The sequence below is a fragment of the Micropterus salmoides genome, unplaced genomic scaffold, assembly GCF_014851395.1.
Source record: "Micropterus salmoides isolate LMB-PRFRI ecotype aquatic unplaced genomic scaffold, ASM1485139v1 Ms_hic_scaffold_2, whole genome shotgun sequence".
Lineage (NCBI taxonomy): Eukaryota > Metazoa > Chordata > Actinopteri > Centrarchiformes > Centrarchidae > Micropterus > Micropterus salmoides.
The window spans coordinates 34,787,847-34,814,148 of NW_024041150.1; the positions used below are offsets into that span (position 1 = coordinate 34,787,847).

Genomic DNA, 26,302 nt, shown 5'->3' on the forward strand with positions numbered 1-26,302 from the left:
AGTCAGCGGCTCATCTGGCAGCACCGTCTCTCCGTCTTCTCTCACAGGTAGAAGTGAGAGGAGAGGGAGCTCTGTCACTTCGTGACAATACAGGAGGAGAACAAGGTGGGGTGGTAGATAAGCAGTAGACTTAGTAGTAATGAGTTGAATTGTTTCTTTTACCCCCCCAAAAATTAATGGAAACCAATGGCTCCCCAACAAATGGATTATTTTCTGAAACACAGCAGCATTATTTGCAAAATAGCTGTGGTAAAAAGCATGCATGATTTATATTACATGAGCTAAAAACCACTTGTATGCTTTCGTGGAATTTATCCAGTGCCTAATAGTAAGTGCATAAATACACATGACCTACACACATTTGGCAGACCACCAAAACATTTGAGTACATTTGCATATAATCATATTTTCATAAGAGTAAGTTGTGGTAAAATACAAGAGTAACAAAACACATTGGTTTTCAGATTTTTGCGTGGATTGTAAACCACAAATACCACAGAAACAGCTGGAAGATAGTATGCTGGTTGTTTCCTCATACTGGTTTAATATCAAAGTCCTTTAGAAATTTCTCTCTTCTTTTTTGACCTCTCTTCTGTCTCTTTGGCAACTTTCCCTATTGCTCGAGACAGCAAAGAAATACAAAGGGTGAGTGACCACTCTTCTTTATAGGAAAAATAAATACCACAATAAAATAAAAATATCTGCAGACATTTTTGTTGCAGCCTTTGCAGATTAGATTTCATCCAAGCACTAAACACTGGGTGCCCCTAACCCTCTGGAGCTATAGATAGCAATATTTTTCTACCCTCATTCTCTAAGCTCTCCTCATGCTGAAACTCCCTGTCATTTGGCCTGATGTGGTTTTCTCTAAGAAGTTTTGGATTGTTATGGAGTTCCTTATATCCCTTTGTTTTTGTCTTTGTTTAGATTTTTCTGGTGTTTTTGGCCTGTTATTAGACAGATGTAGAAGTGAACAGAAAAAGGGGGCTGATGAGCAAACAGGTCACAGGTCAGATTTAAATCAGGGATATTGTGGTAGCATGGCGTGCAGTTCAGCCTATTGAGCAACCACACTGTTTGATGTATATATGACATTTATTGCATGTCTGTTTGTTGTTTCTCTTGAGGTTTGAAGGATTTTTGAGGAGTCTTCCTTTATTTGTTTAACCATCTATGGATAGCGAGTGCCATATGTTGTACAGATTGTAAAGTCCTCTGGTGCTAATTTGTGTTTTTGGGTTGTATAAATGAAATTGATTTGACTTGTGATTTACTGTATTTTTAAGTATTATGTCATATAATCAGTTCAAAGCTCAACTGACCTACTATCCAGTAAAAGGAAACATGTTTAAATATTTAGGTTTCAGATGTTTTTCAGTGGTTATCATTTTTGAACGAATCCATGTTTGATGTAAAGGAGATGGGACAGGAAGAATCCACAAGATGAAGAAAGGAATGACAGAGGAAGAGAGGAATCAAGAGATGATTTAGATATTTTGACTCCAGGCAGTGGGAGTTGATGAGGAGGAAATCCCTCTCCGCCTTAAGAGGCTTCCTCCGGGGGTCTTTAAAAACACATGGGGCTGCCGTGGATCTTTGGCTCAGGACTGATAGAAAACAGATTCCCCAGCTGTACAGTTCAAAAACTGGATGCCAGAATGATATACTGTATATGTCTCTGGGGAGAATCGCAGACTTATTGCTGACTTATTATATGCGGTTTCTAAAAGCGCTAACCATTCTGTCAATCAAGGATTAACATCATACTGTTTAGAAAGAAACCACATGATTTTTGCTAAGGGAACATTCAGTGTTGCTTTGATTTTAATGAAATGGCATACTTTCTTTTAAGTTTTTGGTCTATAGTGTAGCTCAGATTTTTCAATAAAATGTCAGAGAACAATGACAGATGCGTATTCCCATAAGACTTGGGTGACATTAGTTTGCCTATTTTGTCTGAAGATTGTCTGTTTTTGAAACACATAAGTTGATCTTCTTTGTCTCCACGTCTTTACAGTGACTTGTCCTTGCAGTGGGGTCAGCTGTCCAGACCTTACTCCTCCACTGACCGAAGCAGTTCCCTGGGCTCCATGGAGAGCTTGGACACACCGACACCCATCACACAGCCGTTCTCTGACTCCCACAATTCACCCGTCGACCCCAGCCTCTTCAACAACAAAAGAGACTCTGCCTACAGCTCATTTTCTGCCAGCTCAAACACATCCGACTACGCGGCAGTGCCACTAAGGCCCGGTGAAGCCTGCTCCATGGATAATCTCCTCCAGAGCCTGGGGCCGGCTTGTCGAGGCTACCCTAGTGGTGATACTTCAACCCTGGGGAGTTCATCTGGTGAGGCCCCGGGTGAGGCACAGCTTATTGCACACAAGTCCAGGTCGCTAACCAGGCCAAGATCAAGGCCTGTTGAGGTAAAAGAGAGGCCTTCCTCCTGCTGTTATGAAGAGGAACGGAGGGGAGGAGACTTTGAGATCATAAGAAATGGAGAAAGAGGAGGTGAAAGAAAGATGAACCCTCCTCAGCCTCCAGCCAGGAAGGACAGTTTTAGGGCAACCCGGAGTCGCCCTAATGCCGCAAACAAACGTTGTGTCTCCGCCCCTAATGAAATCTCTAGTGTTGCTTTTTACCCTGATGAAAGCAAGTCCTCTCTCAATGTTGTATCAGGAATTCATAACGGCTTCCCTGGACCAAAAGAAGGTGACAAAACTGGGAATTTCAAAGAGGATACATTAGACTCGCACTATATACAAAGACAGACTAAGGACATTAGACATGTCAGATGTGATACTAGTGCTAATAAAGACTACAGTTCAGACACCACCTCAGATCATCTCTCTGACCCAGTGACAGCATCTCTAGTCCCCATAACCTCCTCTCTTCCTGGCTCCTCACCTGCAGAATCCTCTATGGAGGGTCAAGGGCAGTCTCAAATCATGCACTCCCAGACCAAGCTCTCCTCTACGGGGCTGCACCGGAACAGCGCCCCTGAGAAGCTCCTCGCTACACAACTCCAGTTATTGCAGTTTGACAGTGACAGCTCTTCATTGGAGCCTTGCAATCCGTTAAACCCTCCTGATCGCTCCTTGTCATCTTGCAGCAGCCAGTGGTCCCATTCATCACTCCAGCCCCCAAGGGAAGACCAGGAAGCTCCTCACAACCACCTGCATGCCTCAGCAAACAAATGGGGTGGCAGCCGTTGTTCCACCCCAGGATCTGTTTTCTTGGAAGGGGAGGATGTTCGAGGATCGTTTGAGAGGCTGGAAGGGATGGGTGTAAATGGTGGGCCCTTTCCCCCAACTGAGAATCACCACCCTTGGGGCCGCTCTGTGAGCGTACCAGGGAACCCCACTGGAACGTCAACCCAGGGAAGGTTGAGCTCTGACCTTATACAAGAGAAAGATTTTGAGCCTCTTAGTGCTGCTGCGAGTGTGGATACCTTACTGGAGGAGCAGAAAGCAGTGGACAGTGGCAGAAGTGGAGGTAAAAAAGAGGAGGTTGTAGGAGGAGAGGCAAATCTGAAGAAGTCAAATTCGTCCAGGAACCATCGTCGGAACCGTCGTCGTAGTGAGCGATTTGCTACCAACCTCCGCAATGAGATCCAGAGGAAAAAAGCCCAGCTTCAAAGCAGCCATGGCCCAGGAGGGTTGCTCTGTAGTGGGGAAACTGTTCAGGAGGAAGAGGGTCCAGACCTCAATGAGGAAGGGGCAGACCCAGACTTGCCTGCCCAGGAAAGGAGAACCAAAGTTGCATTTTCCTCCCCTGTTGGTCCCCAAGATGCCAGCACCACAGCACCACTCGAGAAATCAAGCACCTCAAGGGAATCAAACCACGATGTCTTGCAGACTCAATCTCAGTCAACAACCTGCTCTCAAAACAACAACCCATCCAGGTCTGTTCAAATTGTGGACCCAGGAGTGCCCAATTTTGGTGTTGGCATCCGAGTTGTGGAGGAACCAGCTCCTGCTGGCAAAGCCCGCCGCTGGCGTTGGACCCCCGAGCATAAACTCCAACCAGAACCCAAACTAGACCGACGGTGTGGAGTCGTGGGTGAGAGAGTGTTGGGAGTCATAGGGTCACAGCATGGGGTTTGTGCCTTCACCTCCTCATACACTTCCTCATACAGCCGTTCTGCTTCCTGTTCTCGGATGGAGGAGTCTGATCTACTTCCATTTGCAGATAGAATGAAGTTTTTCGAGGAGACAAGCAAGGGTATGTCCGGATCAAATGTCTCAAATCTGTCAAGTCGCAGGCAGAAGAAACCCCCCCAGCATCTGGAGTTCCAGGGGGAGCTCGGTCAGCACCCAGCCCAAAGAAGATACTCCTACCAGGGGGGAATTCAGCAAGAAACCGCACTGCTTCCAAACACTGTGGAAGCCAGGAGGCTGTCTGTGAGTACCAGCAGAGAGAGGCAGAAAGAGAAGGAGAGGGAACAAGCGAGAGAAAGGGAGGAGAGGGCAAAGGAGAGGAACGAGAGGTTGAGAGAAAGGGAGAGGCAGCAGGAGAAGGAAAGACAGGAGAGGGAATTAGAAATTGAGAGGGCAAGGTTGGGGGAGATTCAGCAGGAGAGGGAACGAGAGGACAGGGTGAGACAATGGGAGAGGGAAAGTGAGGAGAAGCAGCTTGATTTGGAGAGAGAAAAAGAGATGGAGAGGGCCAGAGACAAGGAACGTCTCAAGAAAGAAAGAGAGAAAGAGCTTCAGAGAGAAAGAGAGAAGGAAAAAGAAGAAGATGCTCAACTCACCTCACATCAGGACCTTCATACCAGTTCTGAAATCGGAGAAAAAAATCAAGGCTTCCAGCACAGTGACAGCTACCACAACTCCCAGCCTAAGCCTCAGGTGTTCCCCCATAGCCAAACCCTGAATCAAGTCCCACGATCAGCTTTTTATCCAGTCAACACCTCTTCCCAGCCCCTGGATAGCAAACAGCCTCTTCACCAGGGATACACAGGAAGGAGCTACACACCTACAGAGGTAAGTGTGCTGCTCTCACTCAAAATTTCAGTGTTATATTCAATGCATATGCAAAACATATCCATGAACACACACTTACACACACACTGGGACCTATTTTATTCACACAAGGGCAACAATAAGTGCAATGCGGTAGGTCGCACAGACTGTAGCTATTTCCAAGCTTTGTCTGCATTTTGCGCAATTGCACGACATGAACACACAACAACGTGAAGACACTGCATTTATTTGGGTGAGCTAAACATTGCAAACATGCCATAGGTGTACCAAAACGTGATTATCAACATTACCGATAAAGGGTTTTTAATATAGATAAGAAAATTTTTCAGAGCATCAGTCCTGTTGGGAAACATTTTATCAGTTCTAATTGCATCCATTAAGAAGTATGTTTACAAGCCTGCTGGCCTCAGAAACGATTTTCAGCAGCAGGCTGACTAAGCTAAATAACAGCTTGTGTCCCAGCAGCACTGAAACCAATTAACACCTTTCACAGTGAAAGATAAACTTAGTAGCTCACTAAAATCAGATTGTGGTCTTGGACTGAAATGACCACTGGAAACTGACAACTATCTTGGTTCTTTAAAACCAGCCCCAGAAAGGGATCAAGCTGCCACACTTGGATGTTGCTCCACGGTTGAACGGTTGGTTTGAAGTTGAACTTGCATCCTGCATGTGGTCAAAGGCTGAAATTGTCATTGAAAATTCAGCATATCATTGAAATAGCTCATGGAATTGAGGGAGATTGGGCAACAGCGGCACACTTGTGTCAGCGATAATAGCGGCGTTTGGTTACAACTGTACCACAAAATGATTCGAGTCTCTTGGCAGGGGGTGCAGCCCCTCGTCTGAACTTTTGAATCTCCTGTGAACCTATTAGCAACCTTCGCAATTGACACTAAGCAAAGCCAAACTTGCATTTGTTTTTGGGCTAAATGCGTCTTCAGTTCAGCAGATAGTTGGTTCAAGCTGACACTGTTTTGTTGTTTTCGTGTGGTTTTGCCATGCTGGGGCCCCAGGGATGCCTTGAACCAAAGCTTCTCCCACATTGGGATCCTTTTCAAATGAAAGGTTGTTGGTTTGATGCCATGGCAATAACCCCACGCGTTGAATTCTTGTTTCATATCTGCCGCTGACAACGTCCAATATCTTTATTGGTAACAGATGTGCTGGATGGACTCCAAGGCTGTGATAACGCACACAAACACATAGAAATACACTCATGCAAAGGGAAGCATATGCATATCAGGTAAACACAGATACACACATGCATGTAAACCCACTTAACCAGAACTGTATAAAGTTCCATTATACAATTCAAACACAGAGTTCCCACTTTAAATTGAATGGGGAATCCAGGTTCATTCATTAAGTTGTGTGCTTCAATTTTCCAGTATGTGTGTGTTTTTTGGACAGAGGAAGGAAACATAATGTGATGATATAAAAATGTAACTGGCTGCTATTATCATTATTATTTGTGGTCTGTCACTCAGTGGGCTCTCATTTGAGATGCGCCGAGCTGTGTTTTCAGAAATGTTAGGAAATAGTTCAGTTGAATTGTTGTTGGCAAAATTAGACTGTTAAATTATATTATTTTGTACAATCTCACCTCATTACATGAACATTAAATCCACACTTTTATGCAATATGGCCTTTTTGCAAAGGACATTAATTTTATAAAGGTCAGTGCAGAAAACGTTGCACGTACAATGCTCATTATACTCAAAATGAAACACATTTATCATTATTATTCATATATTGTATTGACAGTGTATGTTTTGGTAGTTACTCGTGGTTACGCACTTACAAGAATCTATCACGGCTTCCTGTAGCTCCTCTTTTTGTGACGTAGATGTGAAACACTGTAGTAAAGTTGCAGATCCTCGTTGTAGACATTCCTGTAGTATTAGATGCATTCAGCAGCAGCTCACTGTATCCTAGACGGCATGATTTATACCGATGGTGGTTAAATGGTTTCTCGTAGCTTTGGTTAGAAGAGTGCTGGTAAAGGGATGAACTAGATGTTAATGTGCTACATTGAAATTATGGCAGATTATGTGTAAAGTGAAATACACATGCTTATTCTCTCTCACTCTCTCTGTTTACAGACTGCTGAAAAAGTTGCACCTTCCAGTAGAAAATATTTATTGATGTGCAATTGTTTACATGTTCACTTTTTGAGACTAATTGATTTTATTAACATAATCCATTTAGGGAAAGGTTTTATAGCCCACATACATACCAGCTTTCAATATTGGCCTATAGTTTATACAGTAAAGGGGTCTGCTATCCAAATCATTCTTAAAGTGAAAATATCGGCTCATAAATCGGCTCTTTTTCACTTTAATGTCGGGCATCGGCCCCCAAAAACCCATATTGGTCGGACTCTAGTCTTAGATCAGCACTACTACAAGGACAAATACTCTGTGGAGGGTTGATGGGATTGATGCTCTCAAACAAAGAGCAAATTTAAAAAAATCATTATTACTACTTTATTTTGCATTGCATTGATATGTTACTTCTTTACAAGGTGTTTTTCAGATGGATGACCACTGAATGGAATAGACAAGATTTCAAAAAGCCACTGCTCTGTGCAAAAACAAAAACAGTCTGGCATTTGCCCTAGTAGTTCTTTTATTCCAGCTATTCACCAGTTGAGACCCAAATAAGTCATAAATTACTTAATGCCCCTTTAATACCCAATGGAATGAATTTAAATGCATGGGGGTCGTCCAGGTACTTGTGGTGTAGAGTTTATTATCACAAAGTTATCAGTTATTACCATTTTATGGATTTTATGCTCAGTTGACAGCAAGTGACGGCCAAATATGTTAAATTCACATCCTACCCTTCCAACAAAAATACCATCTCAATGTTCAGATTTACATTGCAGACAGTTAGAAAATATCTCTGCACAGGAATCTGTGTGTGTGTGTGTGTGTGTGTACACCCCACCGGTGTGTTTGTGCAGCTTATCCTCGCCTCTGCAGGTCTACTGGCTGCTGTATCTCTGACCAGTAATGAGAGTGCAGTGAGTTCTCTAAGAATTCCACTGGTGGGGTAATAACCCAGATCGAACTGGGTAAATTGGTTCCTGTGCGAGGTTTTAGTGTGTTTTATAAGAATACGAGTAATAGTAACTAAACAATAGCCTTTTAAACAAGTTAACACGTTACAAAATTGAGCGTGAAAGTTCATTCTCAACCTTGGAACTGGTAGTTTGACAAAATAATCTGAACTCAACGACAGCTGAGCAAACTATGTGCAGAAGAAGAACATGAGATACATTTGAAAGCTCTGGAAAAAAGCAGTTTACTGGACTTCTAGGGAAGGACAAAACAAGCAAAATTTGTAGCTCAACGTAAGAATGCAAAAGCATCGAGAATGATAGGGCTGAAACAATAAATTGATTAACTTTCATAGTCTTGTAAAATGTATTTGAGCTTTTGACTGATGGTCATACAAAACAAGTGATCTGGGAAGCATTTTTCTCTAATTATTCTATATCTATATTTAATTGACATTTTATATGACTAATCAAGAACATAATTGGTTAATAATGAAAATCGTTAGTTAGTTGCAGACCTTGAAGGAGACACACAATATAAAACAATTTCAGTGAAGACAAGCATAAAAAAACGTGTTTTGAAATCTAAAAATAGATCTAAAATAGAAGCATAAAAACTCTTATTAATCTTATCAACATTGAAGTACACGGCAGGGTGGAGTAACACACACACTTCCCTTCAGCAGGGACCTGTGCTGACCAACACTTAGCACCAGATTGAAGGCGTCCTTCATTCCTTTGGTGTTATTAATCGGCTGTAAATGTCTTCCACAGACGTATCCCGCCCGGCAACAGGAAACGACCAAGCTCAACAGGAAGTACAGCCTGACTGAGAGGTGAGCCACTTCCTTTAGCAGCTATAAACTATAGACACACATTCATATAAACATGAAATATTTCTCATATTAAATATTTCTCACTACATTATCCTCTAAATTTGTGATTCTGCTTTACTGACATAGCAGTACAGAAACACATTAGCGTCATCTCTAAGTGAGTGTCTGGAGACTTTAGGTGGGGTCGGCCCATTGTACACTGACGCGCGGAAATCCCGCTCAGTCATGCCTGGCTGTAATTCGACTATAATGAGCTCTAAGTGTGCAGACCAATCATCCATGCTCAAAATGTGACCATAATGATATGTGGTTGGATGGTGATTCCTGTATGTTGGGATGTAGAGGGACATTTAGGACACGCATGGCTTGTAAAAAGGGCCTCTACTCATATTTGACCTGAGACAGAAACAGTTCACTGAGTCTGGAATGCAAAAAGGACAAATTTTCTGTAATTGAACCACTGTTTTTGTTTCACAATGTGGAAATTTCACTGCGATGGATTATCTTGGCAAAGGAGAAGTGCTCACTATCACAGATTTGGACAGATTTGTGAACACTATATGAGAGAAATAGACATTTTGTGTGCATAGAGAAAGTCTTAGATCTTTGAGTTCAGCTCATGATGAATGGGGGCGTTTATAATTTTGTTCAGTATAGTCAGCTTAGCTTAGCATAACGACAAAATGGGGAAATGGCTAGCTTGGCTCTATCCAAAGATGAAAACACACTAATTAACAAACTTAATTTCTTTTGTTTAATCTCATCCACAAACAGTAATGTAAAACCTTTGGGGCAGTGCAGGGCAAGAGGTCTGTGAGCACAGGTTTTGGTGTAGCTCTCAGTACAGGCATGATGGTACCAGTCTGGCAACCTCACTGCACACAGTCATTGCACCTGTCTCTTGTTTTAAAGCAAATGGTTATACATCATAACTATAACCCAAAAACGATAACCTAAAACTACAAATTGTTTTTTTTTTAGAGCTTCCAGTCTTTATGCTGAGCTAGGCTAACTATGTCCCAGCTCCAGCTCTATACTTGATAGCATGAGAGTGGTTTTAATCATCTTGTGTCACTTGATCTATCCTAAATAATCATACTTAATCATACTTAAATAATCATCTCTACTTTAATAAGTAAATAATAAAGTTACAGTTACAAAAGAATCTTGATTTATTTATTATTAGTAAGAGTTTAAGACTCAAAACTCATATATAAACTAGGAATCAGGACTGTGGTCTGAGTTTTGGGGCATTTTCTTGCTCCCTTTACTCTGCTTGTTGACAAAGAAATCATTTTTTTATCTTCTGTCACTCCAATCTCCACATCCCAGGGACTACGCAAGCTGGAGACGTGAGTCCAGACCTCCAGAGACCATTAATCAGTATCATCAGCACCCCTACCAGAGTCGATGGGGCCCCAGACAGGTTGACAGCGGCAACGATGACCACAACGGATACACATTTGCTCCCCCACCGGTTCCTCTCTCACTCAGAGGACGAGCCATGTCCGAAAATGACCTCCGCTTCGACAGCAGCAACCGCTGGTCGCCATCGATTTCTGTTGCAACCAGCCAGACCCTGAGCGAGGTGGAGGAAGGAGCTGGCGGCGTCAGGGCAGTAGAAGCTGCCAACTCTGCCCGGCTAAACAGGAAGAAGATGCCACCTCCCCCGAGACCACCGCCCCCGAAGTGGGAGCAGTTCCACCGCAGACGTGCTTCTCACCACAATTTGTTTTCCTCCTCCTCTTCTACTGCTCCTCACTCAATCCCTCCCTCCTTCAACACCTTAGAAGGACACTATTCAAATCACTCCTCCTCGCACATCTCTCAACTTGAAATGTCCAGGCAGAGGTCCTACAGTCTTCCTCCAGAGAGGCAGGAAGTGTCGGATGGCTGCCCGCGCTGCAGCTGCGGCCAAATTCAAACCCAGGAACGCACATTTCCCCACGCCTCTTCCAACCAGAATCAACCACACACGCAGGAACCGCACATCTCCCACGCCTCGTCCAATCAGAATCAGGTTAATTTCCAGGATCGGGCGTTTACTGTTGCTCCGCCCAGTCCTATGTTTTCCCGGAGGGCATTCAGACCGGTGGCTCTGCCCCAAAGAGAGAGGGACCCGAGGAGCACATATGACGGACAGCAGGAGAGAGAGGAGGTTTTATCGTCTCTACCTCCACCACCACCGACAGATAACAGTGTGAGCAGGTAAGCTAGGCGGTATATTCCAAGATTCATTGTGAGATATGTGAACATGGTTCACGGTTTATACAGTTAAAGCAGTTTTAGTGTGTTAATCCTGCTTTGTTAACCAATTTTCAAAATACAGGATTTGAATGGAAAACATAATAATTAAAGATTAACTTTACCCGAAAAGGTTTGTTTTACTGACCAATGTTAGAAAGTCTGTTGCGCCTGTAACCACACCCAGCAGTGATGTCACAGTGTACTGACCACACCCTGCAGTGCACCGTGACATCACTGCAGCAGTTAAATTCATTCAACAAAATATTTTCAGCAGGTTTTAATTTGATTAAAATTATTTCACTAGAATTTGACTTGACAAAGTCACGGCCATGTAATGTTATTGATTTTAAGTCACATTTGAGTCCTTGAGTGGCTTAATTTTAACTGAATATCACAATTCAATTCAAGGCGGTCATTTTTGTCTCAACTTACGTCTTTTGTTTATGTGATAATAAAGTGTATCCGTGTCTCTGCAGTTTATCTGAGATGACCGTCAGCCACAGCCCCGACCAGGAAAGAGTAACAGTGAAGCCTCACAAACATCAGTCCAACATGAGACCAGGAGCCGAGTGGGAGAGGGCTCCGTCTCCCAGAGTTCATAGCGACTCAACTCCTGCACCTGTCTTAGAAAACGGAGGCGTCGAACAGGTTTTACCTCCTGAATCCTACTTCGCCCTCGACTACGAGCAGCAGCAACAGCAGCTCCGTATGAACAGAGGCTTTCAGAGCGTCGATCTGCAGAAGATCCCCGAGCCTGGAACAGAATCAGAGACGACCCTCAGCCCAAGTCCTGCACACAGCCTGGACGCAGACTTGGACGTCCCAATGGAAACAGACATTGATGATTTCCAGGAAGACGAGGGACTTCCAGCAGAGGACGAGCCGATCACCAGTGAGCTCCCATGCTTCGCGCTGCCGGTTACCGTCCTGGAGACGGACATCGACACCGTACCGGTCTCCGATGCCTCGCCGTCGAGCAGGACGAGGGCAGAGAGCAGCTCTCTGGAGGAGGAGATGGAGGCGGGGGAGAGCAGCAGAGAGAGGCTGAGCCTGGAGGAGCTCTTCCCCCACAGCAGTGAGGGAGAGTCGGGCACAGAGAGCTGGAGAGGAGCCTACCAAAGCACAGAGCACAACACCGACAGCTTGGATAGGTAACCAGAGCGGGAACTACATGGCTTAAGTCTGAGTGGTGGAATGTGTGTTTCTGTGTGTGTGTCGCGCATTAATTACACAGACCATTTGATTTGTACAAGACCTAACTGTTCTTGTCACTAAGCTTATTCCCTCTTTCCCACAACCTTTCCAGAGCACCTTACTACAGCCAGTTTTTCTTATTTCTCTCCCCCTGCGGTAGGTTTTTGCCCACACAGGTGCCAGATGGGCAATTGTTGCCACATGTATGACTGAAAGACAAGTCCTTTAGATAATCACAGGACAGTATAGGACAGTTAATTTAGACGGCTTCCCTTATAATATCTAAATGGGGTGAAATATATTAAAAGCCCTCCTTAATTCCTCTCACCTTTCACGCTTTTCGTCTCCTTTTATTCCATCTACATAGGTCTGGGTGATACGGTTTAAATTAATATCATAATATTAATAAGAATATTTTTCCAATATCAATATACATTATATTATATGGCAAATATAGGTAAAACCACATTTAAAACTACAAAAGGCTTTGCTGGAAAAATTGCAGGTGCAAATATTAAATGGGATTTACAGTTTAAGTTGAAGCACTAAAAGGGTTTACATGTTCAGTTCATGTGTTACCCGAAGCTGAAGTGTTAGAGCTCCCTATAGGCAGCTGAGATTTCAGTTCGCATGTAAGCACGAACCAAGAGTGAAAGCCAAAGGCAGTTGAAATGTGAGTCGATGTCTCGCACTGAGAGCAGTTTGATCAGTGAAAGTGAAATGCAGCTGAACTCTTATTTGAGTTATGAATTTAAATGTCTGTTAAACTGTAAAAAGCAACATTTCATTTGATGCATTACTGATAGTTACAGTAGAAGAGTCTGTCAAAACTTACACGAGCCCTGTGTGCTTTAATATTTATATTAAGTATTTGCCAAAATATACATAATACACAAAGCCCAGATACACAATAAATCAAGTAGGGATTATGTACAAAAGTATGAAGACAACAACATAAACAGGACACACATTGGAATTAAGTTTATATTTATAATTGCAGTATTTAAGTAATTCCATGTTCAGCTTCAGCCTTTTGCACCAGCTCTATGTAATAACGTAGCCCAGTTATAACGTAAATTATTTCTAAGTTGCGATTCATGCGTTACTAAAATAGAAGCGGTTGCACCAGGGAGATAAATTACAACGTAACTCTACGTTACAACTAAATAGTTACACGTGCAACAAATCATAAAATGTCACAGAATTATACTCACTAATGATAAAACTGCAGTTTTTCCGCCCCACAGCATATTTTTTTATTAATTGCTTGTCATTTTGCACCTCAGTAATCCAGTAATGAATTTATTGATCTAGCTTACTATGATGTGCTGTGATGCCAAGGGGCTCATGGCAGCCAGAAAGCTAATGTGCACCTTAACTTAATGATGGGTCTCATATCTTTGATTGTCGATTGGCCATCTGACTTTGACTTGACCTCCAAAATAGTGAGGTTCTGCCCAAGTAATCTTAGTGCAACCAGTTCTAGTGGCTGATTTAGTTACTAAACCTCTAGTGTCGACTTGACGCCCTGACTTAGGAGAGAACATAAACACACAGCTGGTGCAACACAGTGCTGGTCTATCCTGCAGTCTGCAAGCCATTGAAAGTAAATGTATATGAATTAATATATGCATTTGAATTCATTTATATTCTTTGTAGTTTAACAGATGTAGTTTTTGTTATGTCATTTCTGGTGTCATTTGCTCTGTTAACTGCTGCAGTTTCAACTCGGCCTCACAGCTTATCTCTGTTGTTTTGTTCGCTTGTTTGGAGTTGAGATGTTTTCCATGTGCCCCTTGTTTTTCTTCTGTCTCACTTAGCACAGATAATTGATGGCATTTCGTATTTTTGTACTTTTGTAATCACTGTATTTTACGACTGTGCGCCTGCTTTATCGCTTTAGTTTGTTTTATCTCTGTGTTAATAAAATAAACTCTCCTCTCTGTGCCCTCAGGCGGTCTGGTGCGAGCTCCAGCTGTTCCTCTTATTACAGCACGTCGGCAGCCAAAGCTCAGCTCCTGTCGCAGATGAAGGACTTCACTGATAACAGAGAGAGGGACGAGGACGACGAGTTGACGTACAAGGTAACACGTGCTGCTACTGTCTTGCTACTTAACTGGCAGTGTGGGAAAATCAGCATTTTATGTGTGCTGTGTTTTTTTTTAGTGTTTTCCAGTCAAAGTTAACATGATGATGATTGGAAGTTGAGAGACGTGTTGCCTGTTCTTTCAATTTTTGAGGTTTTTATACAGTTTTCCTTTTGTTGTGCAGAAACAGCTGATGGAAAGCCTCCGTAAGAAGCTGGGAGTGCTGAGAGAAGCTCAGAGGGGACTGCAGGACGACATCAGAGCCAACGCACAGCTGGGAGAGGAGGTGGGGAAAAATATCATCCTCACGTTCATTCATCTTTTCGTTTTGTCACTGACTGGCTTTTACTCGTGCCATTGTGTCTCCCAAAACTGGTTATGGGAGCTCACCATCAACTAACGTATAATTGATTATATTTTAAAGAATTGGTTTTTACTTTATTTAAGCACTTAATTTGAGCTGGAACTAATCATGGTTTTGCTTTAGATAAACCAGTAATTATGATTTTGATTCACCATTTAATGTCAGAAAAGAGATCTGGTGAGTCAGCGCTGATATTTTAAAATTGCTTTGAAAACCCCCAAAATGTTCACACAGAAACTGAAATTAGTTATTTTCAAAATTGTCGCCAGTCTTTTGAGCAAAAGTGTAGTTGTTTGTTGCACCATTTACTAATTTGCTTCCCCTTGATGGATGCAAAATGGCCACTGTGTCAGTCACTTGTGCAATTATGTGCACTTAATGTTAACTAAATTTTAAGGAATGATCTTCCCTAGGGCTGCTGATGATTTTTGTCATGATTGATTGATCCTTAATGAATCCATAAATATATAAAAATAAGAAAGCCCATCATATTTTCTCCCAAGTTGGCATATTTAAGTTTCTTGTTTTGTCCGACCAATAGTAAAAACGAAGAAGCAAAACCAGCAAATATTTACATTTTGGACATTGGTCCTGTAAACTTGAGCTTTAATCAGTCTCCTTCCTTAACTCTGTCACACTTATTCATTCTTACTCATTTTGACTTTTGCACCATTTTGTGTTCCCACATTAATTCATACATCAGATGCTTTGCTATGAAGGGATGCAAAATGGTGCCATCAGGAGAAAGTAGTGTGTTCCTGACACTTTAATATGTATTCACTCATAGTTTCTATTTGAAATCAATAATTTAAACTTATAAACTTAATATTTTGAAAGCTGGACTTAAGTATTTGGAGCAAGTAGATCATAAAACGCAAGGTATGTCAGCTTTAGTACGTTACAGCTGTTATTCAAATGTGTCAGATACATATTTAATCTACATTTAAGTAAATATAAGTATTGGACCCTGCCTGCAGATACCCATTGTTATAGGTATCAGATCGGGGCCCAAAAAAGGCCAATCGGGACATCCCAAATTTTTCCTTGAACTCAGCTGTGCTGTGCCTGCCTGCGTCCTCAGGTGGAGAGTATGGTGGTGGCGGTGTGTAAGCCCAATGAGGTGGACAAGTTCCGCATGTTCATCGGTGATCTGGACAAGGTGGTCAGCCTGCTGCTGTCGCTGTCTGGGAGGCTGCTGAGAGTTGAGACCACACTAGACACACTGGACCCCGAGACAGAGCACCATGAGAGGGTGAGCAGAGCCAGAGAAAGGGCAGCAGGGGGTGAAGTGTCTGTCGAATTTGATGAATGCACTAGGAATGTGTATTAAACATTTTAGATGATAGAACATCGAGTTAAAGGATGTAAATCATATTCAGCCTTTGTTGCAGCATGATGTCTTAATAGTACATCAACACAGCTGAGCTTCACAAGTGAGATAAAGACGGCAAGATAGCATCTGTTGTTAAACTATTTGGTACATTTAGTCACTGTTACATTAGCTAGATTCAGACAGGAAGAAGGAAAAGAAAAGGTGAAATACAAAAAAGCATTCAGAAAGATGAAAAGTAAGAAGGATGGCTAATAGGAGGGATTAAAATAATAACTGGGTTGTTTGACAAATCGGCAAATGTACTAAATGTAGTCCCATAACTCCCACTCTTATCTCTGTATCTCTGTCCGCTGTCCTCCCTTCTCTCTGCCCTCCAGCTCCCCCTGCTGGAGAAGAAGCGTCAGCTCATGAGGCAGCTGTCTGAGGCTCAGGACCTGAAGGACCACGTTGACCGCAGAGAGCAGGCCGTCAGCCGGGTGCTGGCCCGCTGCCTCTCCCCTGAGCACCACAGAGACTACAGGTACAGTACAACTTTATCATCCACTGTAGTGGAAATGTGTCTCTTGAGTGCACCATAGCAGGATAACACAAACTAAATACAGTTAATTAATTTACTTCACACTGCCGGATATTTATGTAATTCCTAGCTTTTTGGTCTATGCAGCTTACATTTGATACACCAGCATTTATATCCATTAAGCTCTAGTCTGAAAAATTTGTGTTTTTGTAAACAGGTAACACTTATTCAGACATATTAACACAAAGACATCAACAAAGAAGCAAATGTTTTATTGGCCACAAAATTAGGAAAGTATACAAAATTTGGCTCAGAGGGTTGCAGATTTTGTCACAGGGAACAAGAAACTAAATAAACTAAACTGCAATATATTCAAAGTCGTGATATATTAAAAGAGTTATTTTTTTGCCATTATAAGAAACATTGTTACTTCTGGAGCTCACATTGTACACAGACAGGATAACATTCAACACAATAAAACATAATAACATACACATAAAGAAAAAGCTAAAACAAAATATAAAGTTACAAAGGTTTACAATTCAAGATTGATCCAAGTTACATGTTTTATTAGTGTACATTTTTAAAATGTCTGTTTTTTCCTTCATAGCCACTATGTGAAGATGAAGGCCGCCCTGCTGGTGGAGCAGAGGCAGCTGGAGGACAAGATCCGGCTGGGAGAGGAGCAGCTGAGGGGGCTAAGGGAGAGCCTGGGGTTGGGGCTGGGAATTGGAATAGGAATGTCGATGGGATACGGACATTATTAAAAAAACAAACACTAAAGAGATGAAGGAGCAGGGCTTGGAGTCGCGTTAAGTCTGAGTCAGTTTCAAGGCGACAAGTCAAGAGGCAAAGAGGATCGAGACAAAACAATGACTCGAGTCCAGTTTAAGATTTGAAAGAGGTAGTAAACATGCAGTGTACATGATTGTAAAAACATTTATTTACAGAGTTTCTTAAGGGAATCATTTCACGTTTCGGAAAATATGCTTGTGCACTTACTTGCCACTCGTTAGATGATAAATATTGATACCACTCTCAGTTCACTGGCTCCGTCCAGAAGTAACATAATCTGCCTGCCAAACCTCTAAAACTCACAACTGTTATGTTGACTTCCTGGAGTGTTTGTGCTAAACTAAGCTAAGCATTGCCTGTCTGTAGCTTCATATTTAATCTTCCAGAATGTCAAACAAATCCTTTAAGGATCATCAGACCTGTAGATCCAGAAGCTCAAGGACCAAACTAACAGCTCAAAAACCCTGGAAGCTGTTGTGGGTAGGCAAGTAGGGAAAATTTGACTCCAACACTCAATGAAGACCAGAACCGAGGCACTTGTCCAAGGTGTCAAACAGAAAAACAGACTGGACTTGAGTGCTAAAGCCCAGGAAGAAAGTTGAGCGTGGGCTCACAGAACCCCCGAAAACTACCGTCTTCAGAAATACACCAGAAACGTATCGAAAGCCGAGAGCACGTTGATGGTTAGAGGACAATGGATTTGGACAATACTGAAGCCTTTGTTTGTGAACATAGGACAACAAGAGGATGTTTTCCCCTAATTTCACCCAAGCGAAAGACTGAAACTCGAGCGAGGACTCATGATGAGGTTATCACTTAACTAAGAATGTAAAAATAAAGCCTGATAACCACATTTTACTTTCTGTGGCCAAAGGAAGGACTTTATACTCTCTGCCTCACATGATGTGCCGGAAACACATACTGTACTTACACTACAATTATTCTAACCAGTATCACACTACGTTTGCCAAAGACATTTTCGCTTAATGAATGTGTCACTCAGACGCTGCTTTATTTTGTATGTTTTCTTCTTTTGTATTTAAATCTCCTGGTTCAGAGAATTGAAGGAGACATTTTTTTCTGGTGCTTCAAACTAAAAGAAACTGTGTTTTCTGTTAACAACACTAAAGTCAATATTGTCAGATGCCATTTGCTGCGTTATTAACTGCCTTTTGGAAGTTCACTAACCGTGTAACTTCTCTTTTTGTGTTCACCTTTGTTGCTGGCTGACACTTGCCTTCAGTGATACATATACTGTATTATCTACTGTTATATCATCATATCACTTTGTATTCCTGTTACTGTAATGTCTGTGGCTGTTTCACTGTGTGGGGTTTGACACTCCACCGACTCCTTATACTGTCACATAATAACTGTTATGTACAGAAGACACTTGTGTTCATAATGTATACGATGTGTATATAGTGATTGTGATGTAATGAAAAGACTGGAATTGGTTGTAAAAAAATTGGTTGTAAAAGATGAACGAAAAGACCGGGAAGAATCAACGTTTACTGTATATTTTGATGGGGAATGAATCTCATGGAGAGTTCGGTTTGACAGGAAGCCAGAGTTGCAGTTTTTTTTTTTTTTTTTTGTGAGCTTGTTTTCAAAATGTTGTTTGCCAAGTTGACATTTAATGTGTGTCTTTAATATTTACAGTACTTTAAAGAACGCTTATTAGCATTCCTGTTGAGAGTTAGATGGGAAGATTGACACCAGTCTGTACGGTGAGTATATGGCTACAGCAAGCAGCCGGTTAGCTTAGCTTAGCATAAAAATTGGAAAGCCTGGCTCTGTCCAAAGTCAACAAAATCCACCAGCACCTCTAAAGCTCCCAAATTAACACGTTGTATCTTGCTTGTTTAATCCGTACAAAAACAAAAGTGTAAGTGGCAGGCTAGCAGTTTAAGCTAGCCTTTTTGTCATGAACAGCCAGCCCTCTGTTGTTTTTACACTTGTTTCTATTAACATCACTTAAATATTGTGGTCATTTGCAGCATTATTAACACAACAACACAGCAGCAGGTTAGCTGTAGACTTTAGTTTTTGTATAAATTAAACAAACGAGATGTTAAATGGTGAGCTAGAGCTAAAAGAGGTGCTGGTACATGTAGGTGGATGCTAACCTTTGCAGCCAGGCTAGTTTTCCCCCCTCTGTTTCCAGTCTTAATGCTAAGCTAAGTTGTATCAAATGTTCTCATCTAAATCTCTGCAAGAGTACAAATAAGTGCATTTCCCCAAAACGTCAAACTATTCCTTTACGACTTATAGTTTGAAGTGCCAAACACATAGATTTTCCTAATTTGTGACACATTGACTGTACTGAAACACAGGATTTAAACACATTCCTGCTTGTAAAGTTAATAATCCACCATCACAAATCTTAAATAACAGACACCTGCTTTTTGCTGTTTCCTGCATTTATCTTGTGATTTGTGATCTTGCCAAAAAGTCTCCCACACTTTAACTGGTATCCTAACCTTTGGACAGGTTTTACACAGTTTAGCACTGCTTGCTTTTCTGAGTAAATCAAATACAGAAAGAACAAACAAAAACTGCAGCTCAACAAGAGATTAGAGGGATTTGGAAGAGGAAATGTGTATATTTTGGCTGTTGAGTGAAAATACAGACACTTCTAATACTTAATCAGTTTCACCGGTTAACTCTTGCTCTGGTAATAAGCAGCAAATCTGCAGTTTAAAGTTTATTAAAAGTTACAGTTTTACACTTGTTTTTCCTCATTTCCTTAGTTTCTCTCAGACGATTCATGCTGTTTTATTACCAAACAACCCTGAATTTAAGATGTCCACACACACTTGCTCTCTGTTGTACATGTTTTGTGTATTCTTGTACTAATACAGCCATTTTTATAACACTTATCGACTTGACAAGAGAGGACCAAGAGTTGCTTGTTGGACCAGTAAGAGAGTATATTTCTTCTGTTCATGTTTTCCTATGTAATTTTGATTTATTACAAAACCCTTTTTTGTGTGTAAAAGTGCATTACAAATTGTGTAACTGCGTGAACACTCTTGAGGAAAAGTACCATAAATAATAATAATAGTATTTTAAACTAGCTTTTGCATCTCCTGTTGTGATTTATGTCCTCATGGGTGAACGGTCTCTTTATGCCGCTTCAGTGTCTGGTGCCAAAATGTATTCTCCTCTGGGGAAAACTTGTTTCACTGTGGTGGAAATCCCTCCCTTCAGTGCTCCCTCAGAGTTAAGTTAAGTTAGCAAAATACTAAAGATATCAGTACATACAGTAATAAGAATAAATAAAAGTACTTCCAGAACTGTAATACCTTCAGAAACAGTGCCTCCAATGTGCTAAGATTGTACTTGCACTCATTTGTATAGTTGCCCATTCCTACTAGGAAAAATTAAAAATGGTCAGTTACAATTTTAAATAATTTACTTCAGACTAACTGCTAACTAACTTCAGACTACTTTTTGCCAGTTATATGATCCTGAAGGTATCTAAATCGTGGTTCTTACGATGGACAATGTCATATGTCACACATATTTGTAAAGACCTATGAGACAAAACTATAATTTAAAAAAATGTGTGAATTTAAAATTGAGGAGAAAAAATATCCATAAATAAAAGATGCAATATTTTTATATATAAGAGTAAGTTGAAATCTTTACTTTCTGTTTTAAAATTATAATAGAGAAAAAAATTTTAAATGTTGAAATGATAAAGGACAAGTTTTGAAGTGATATTATGCTCATTTTCAGGTTCAAAATCTTATTTAGGGGTTGTACCAGAACAGGTTTACATGGTTTAATTTTCAAAAACACCATATTTCTTTTCATACTGCACATTGCTGCAGCTTCTCTTTTCACCCTATGTGTTGAAGGCTCCGCTTTAGATATGGAGTGATACATCTTGTCTCTAAATGATCTTTGTTGGGAGTTGCACATGCACAGTTCCTAGTTAAGGATTTACTAGCCAATCAGAAGCAGAGTAGGACAGGTCAGTGAGAAGCCGGTAAACACGGCTTAGGTTCAGCACCATATCCCAATACCAGCTTAGCTCTCATTGACAACATTAATGTTGTACGGATTTGTGCAGCGGTGTTCATGATACTAACCGTTCAATAGGACATGGGGTGTTTGGGTGTACCTCTCATGCTGGGACAGGCTGTTCAACTGTGCACAGATTAAGCTAAAATGCAGACATAGCATCTCTTTATTTTCACCTACCATTAATATCTTTATCACTGGTACCTTTTCACATGTTTTATGTTATTTTCTTGGCAAGAATGAGCTTTCCTCTGTAACGTGATGCCAGCAAAAGATGATTAATCAGTTGTTGGGAGGAATCTGGGGGCCAGAAAATATTTATTACTTTTAAAGAAACTTTCATTTTTCACAATCAGAAATGTGATAAAAGCCTGTTTGTGGTTTGATAAATGTATTTTCTTTACATCCCACCCTGAAATACTTTCCTATCCTCCTCTTGGGATAAAAGGGACGGCGGTATTTGTGGATCTTTCAACTGAGTGGTACTGGAGCAGTTCATAAAAAATGAAAACTAGGATGAAGAGAGTGTTTTAGGTGGATTGTTTGTCCTCACAGAGACAGAGAGGTGGGGGTTAGGGAAAATAATAAAGAAAACAGCTGTTGTAAAAGTGAAGAATCTGTGTTTTTGGGGCAACGAGGGAGTGCATTCTTCTGCCTGACCCAGATTGAAACACAGAGGACTGGTGGGAATGAAAGGAGAGCTGGAACAAGAGGAAAAGAAGGATGGGAGACGAAACATGGGGGCGTAAATGAGTTCAGTGAGCAAAGTGATCCAAATCTAAGAAAATGAGGGGAATTAAAGCAACTAAGTGGCTAAAATGGGAATGAATGAGTTACAAACTGATGGAGGGAACAGATAGAAAGTTAATTATTACAAGGTCACTTCAACAAAGATGAACTTGAATGTTTGAGTTTATATTAAGGGGAGAGAAGGAAGTGAAGAGAAACAGGCCCACTAAGGCAAGAAACGCTGTGGGAGGTAGGGTGGGGATGTGTTTATGTTGGGCTGCGAGGGGCAGAGTGGTGGAGTGCAGGAAAAGAAGATGAATGAGTGGGAGGTGTGCAGAGAGAAACAAGACATCATGGGAAGTAATGAAGGAAAAGAGGTAGCAATAATTAATCAGAGAGCTACAGACCAGGATACCATAAACGCCTCACCAGTTTTGGAGATATCCAGATCCTTTACTTCAGTAAATATACTAAAACCACACTGTGAAAATACTCCACTACAAGTAAAAGCCCTTGATTTAAAAAAAAAACAAAAGAAGTATCAAAAGTAAAAGCACTCATTCACAGTGTTTCACTATTATATCTGATGTTTCTGGATTAATATTCCTGCTGCTTTAATGTATGTTGCATTTTACAGCTGTAGATGTTTAAAGTTGAGTTCATTTTAATTCCTTTATATCCTGTTGGGTAGTTTAATTTACAGCAAAGCATCATGGTCTGTAAGATGATCATATGTTTGTGGCATTTCACTGGACAGGAATGGTTTAAAAAACTGAAATCTGAAAAGTAACTATAACTAAAGCTGCTATACGAATGTGGTGGAGTAAAAAGTAAGATATTTGCCTGTAAGATGTAGTGGAGTAGAAGTATAAAGTTGCATAAAATGGAAATACTAAAGTGAATTTCAAGTACCTCAAATTTGTTAAGTACAGTACTTGAGTAAATGTATGTCGGGGTCTACACACACACACGCACACACACGCACACACGCACACACACGCACACACACACACACACACACACTCTCTAAATAAATGCTCCACACTCACTCTACTGGAGCCCTGATTCATTTCTTACAGTTGACCACAAGGTGTCGGCCTTTAACTGATTTTGAATCCCCTTGAACTCTTGTTATTTACACACAGGTCCGAAAGACACATGCACAAACAGGACCCATAGCAACACAGAGAGATGTCAGAGTGAGGGGCAGATGGGGGTTCAGGGGCCTGCTTAAGGCAGTGCCCAGGAGGTGAACTGGCATTCGAACCGGCGGCCCTCCGGTTCCCAGCCTATTCCTTACGGACTGATTTGAGGACGTAATCTCGGTTTTGGGAAACACTGATCAACACTTTCCTGACATTTAATAGACCAAACAACTAATCAGTTAATCAAGAAAATAATCGAAAGATTTAATTGGCAATGAAAAATAATTTTTAGTTGCAGCCTTAGTGATAAGATACCACATTACTCCTGAGCATTACATTTCACACAATTTCCAGCACTAAGCAAGTTTTGATTAAACCCTTTTTCTAACTTTTGGCTTCTTCCAAATCTAATTACCAATATGAATCGATTTAAAAAATATATTTTCTACTTGCATTCTTCCTCACACCCAACATCATTAAATAACAATTCTATAACCTTCATACAACAAGGTTCATCAGCTTTTTGGATTATTCCCGAGCTGACATCGGGCAAAAGGCAGGGGTCGCCAGTCCATTGCATGGCCACACATAGACAAACAACCAGTCACACTCACATGTGTTGACAATTCAGGGTCACCAATCAACCTAGGCCGCATGTCTTTGGACAGCAGGAGGAAGCCGGAGCACCTGGAGAGAACCCACGCGGACAAGGGGAGAATATGCAAACTCCACACAGAAAGACCGGGGCAACCGGGACTTGAACCCACAACCTTCTTGCTGTGAGGCAAATGTCAAATCATTATTTCTTTCAAGTTTAAATGCTGATTTTTGCTCACGAGGGAAGAAATCAGATGGTTAATTGTGGTTTTAAACTTTTCTATATGGTCAGAACATTCAAACCAATTATGATGATTATACATATATATTATATATATTAGGACCCCCTCTGTGCTGCTGTGCCAAACGCAATTTCCCCCCTAAGTGGGACTAATAAAGGTATATATTTTCTTTACAATCTTTTTTCAACAAATATGCACTGGAAAAATGAAGTAAACCTTTTTTTGGTCCCTTTTCCTCAACAAAATAAATATTTTAATATAGCGAATAAGTGCTGATTCATTCGCAATTCAAATTAAATCAAACATTTATTGAACAGTTCTTATATTGTTGTTGAGGAAAATTATATTTCGATAATTATCATTATTGTTTTATTTCAAAGCCCTACTCTAAACTGTATGCTACGGATGAGCTACTGAGCAATGCACTGAAGCCCAAATGCAATGTTTTGGCTGGTAACAACAGTAGTAACATATACTACTAAATATGGATTATATCAGCCACATATTAAATATTATGCAGAGGAAACAACATAGCAGAGTTTAAGGCCAGAGTGGAATATAGATGACCGATTAGTCGAACTGCATAACTGAACCCTGCTTCACTGGAGAAGCGTCGATAGCTCTTGTCTCGACTGGTTTTCCTGGCGTGCAGATGGACATGTCAAGGCAGCTATAAAAGGGTTAGGGTTAAACCGGAACTTGAGTGATTACGCCTTCAAAATAAAGCGACACACATTGATATCTCGCAAAAGGAGGAACGCTTAAATGTAATATGCGGAACATAGATGTCATATAATTTAAAATGTGGATGCGATTAATTTGGACAGTAAAATCGTAAAATGTGAGGATTCTGTACGGCAGCTATACGTTACCAACTGCCTGCCCTGAACGGAAGTTGTAGATAATTTCATCTACCTTGACTTTTTCAGTTTAAAGCGGCACAAAATAACACGTACTGCTGACAAGTTCACACTATTTTAACATTTTGGTTATCTAACGAAGATAATGGTCGACTATGGCCTCATATCGCACACTTTTAGCGTTTTAAAACAGTCGTTTTTTTAGGACGGAGAGTGACGCAGGATTTTCACGGGGCAGCCGCTGCGGAGCGTTAAGTTTTACACGGGCTGTGTTGACATAAGCAGCCCTCAGAAGAAGACGGCGGCGGGGCAAATCCGAGTCACAAGACTTCTTCAGGGAACTGGGCGACTACTTTCTCTCTTCACGGGTAAAGTCAGGCTTTAAGTTTGCATTTTTATCTTCTTTATTCAGAGAAATACGCGTTAAATGGGAGTGAGCTGAGCGCGGCGACATTTAAACCAGCGTTAAGTTAGCTCAACGGTTGTATTTTTGTCAGTTTGTCACACCGGTTGGTCCTCGTCTAAAACACTAACGGCTAACAGGCTAGGCCAAAGTCCGGGCTAATAATCTGCTTTTCGTCGGCTGCTGTGTGTTTTGAAACCATGACGCGATTGTTTCAGTTGTAACCACAGAGTTAAAGGAAGACTAAAACAGCGGAAATGTAACTGGAGATGCGCTGTGATGATGAGCCGGGTGAGACTAGGACCGGTCTTTTTTTCTCAGCAGCAACACCAACACTTCCCTGAATTTGTTTCATGAAATCACAGTTGAAGGGGGGGAAGATAGGGAGGCTGGTATTTCATTATACCCCGCTGTCTTTCATTTATAGAATGTCTCAGTTTTGGACGAGCTTGTATCGAAAATATGCAGCCAGGAGTGACAGCGGTAAAAAGCTGATGTTCATGCTGCAGTGGTTAAAATCCTGCAGTCTGTCGCTGTTTGATTAACGGACTCTCTCTCTCTCCCTCCCTCTTTCTCTCTACTCTTGTTGTTTTGCTAACAGGATTTGAAGAGATGGATAACTCCGGATATAGCACCGGGAGCTTTGACGGTCTTCATCGCCCCAGTGATGATGATGATGACGATCTGGTGGACATTGCAGGAGCAACTCTGGACTTTTCCTCCACGGACGACGACCCCCCTCTCAGCTCAGGCAATTGCACACACATATTGTTTTAAGACAGGGTCCAGTTGGAGCTGGATGACAGAGAAAATGAAGCTTTATGCATGAAGAAGTTTTTGAGGCCATTCAGGATAGGATGCAATAGAGC

General features: G+C 41.3%; 2 protein-coding genes across 6 annotated transcripts in view; both read left to right on the plus strand.

Annotated features, from left to right (window-relative positions):
* shroom4 (shroom family member 4) overlaps window positions 1–20,505 on the plus strand; it is an 82,929-nt gene extending 62,424 nt beyond the window's left edge. For all 4 annotated transcript variants that reach the window (XM_038731836.1, XM_038731837.1, XM_038731838.1 and 1 more), the window contains 9 exons: window positions 2,018–4,988; window positions 8,827–8,888; window positions 10,221–11,096; window positions 11,612–12,286; window positions 14,284–14,413; window positions 14,601–14,702; window positions 15,862–16,032; window positions 16,491–16,633; window positions 17,241–20,505. In XM_038731836.1, coding sequence (XP_038587764.1) covers window positions 2,018–4,988; window positions 8,827–8,888; window positions 10,221–11,096; window positions 11,612–12,286; window positions 14,284–14,413; window positions 14,601–14,702; window positions 15,862–16,032; window positions 16,491–16,633; window positions 17,241–17,397 — 5,287 coding nt within the window. In that variant the 3' untranslated portion in view covers window positions 17,398–20,505. The remainder of the gene's footprint in view (window positions 1–2,017; window positions 4,989–8,826; window positions 8,889–10,220; window positions 11,097–11,611; window positions 12,287–14,283; window positions 14,414–14,600; window positions 14,703–15,861; window positions 16,033–16,490; window positions 16,634–17,240) is intronic.
* Window positions 20,506–25,091: 4,586 nt separating this feature from the next.
* LOC119912586 (H(+)/Cl(-) exchange transporter 5-like) overlaps window positions 25,092–26,302 on the plus strand; it is a 37,422-nt gene continuing 36,211 nt past the window's right edge. Inside the window, exons 1-2 of one of the 2 annotated variants that reach the window (XM_038731847.1) lie at window positions 25,092–25,398; window positions 26,035–26,184. In XM_038731847.1, the coding sequence (XP_038587775.1) occupies window positions 26,046–26,184 (139 nt within the window). In that variant the 5' untranslated portion in view covers window positions 25,092–25,398; window positions 26,035–26,045. Of the gene's footprint in view, window positions 25,399–25,769; window positions 25,917–26,034; window positions 26,185–26,302 lie in introns of those variants that run through there. The other variant, XM_038731846.1, reaches the window with a different exon arrangement.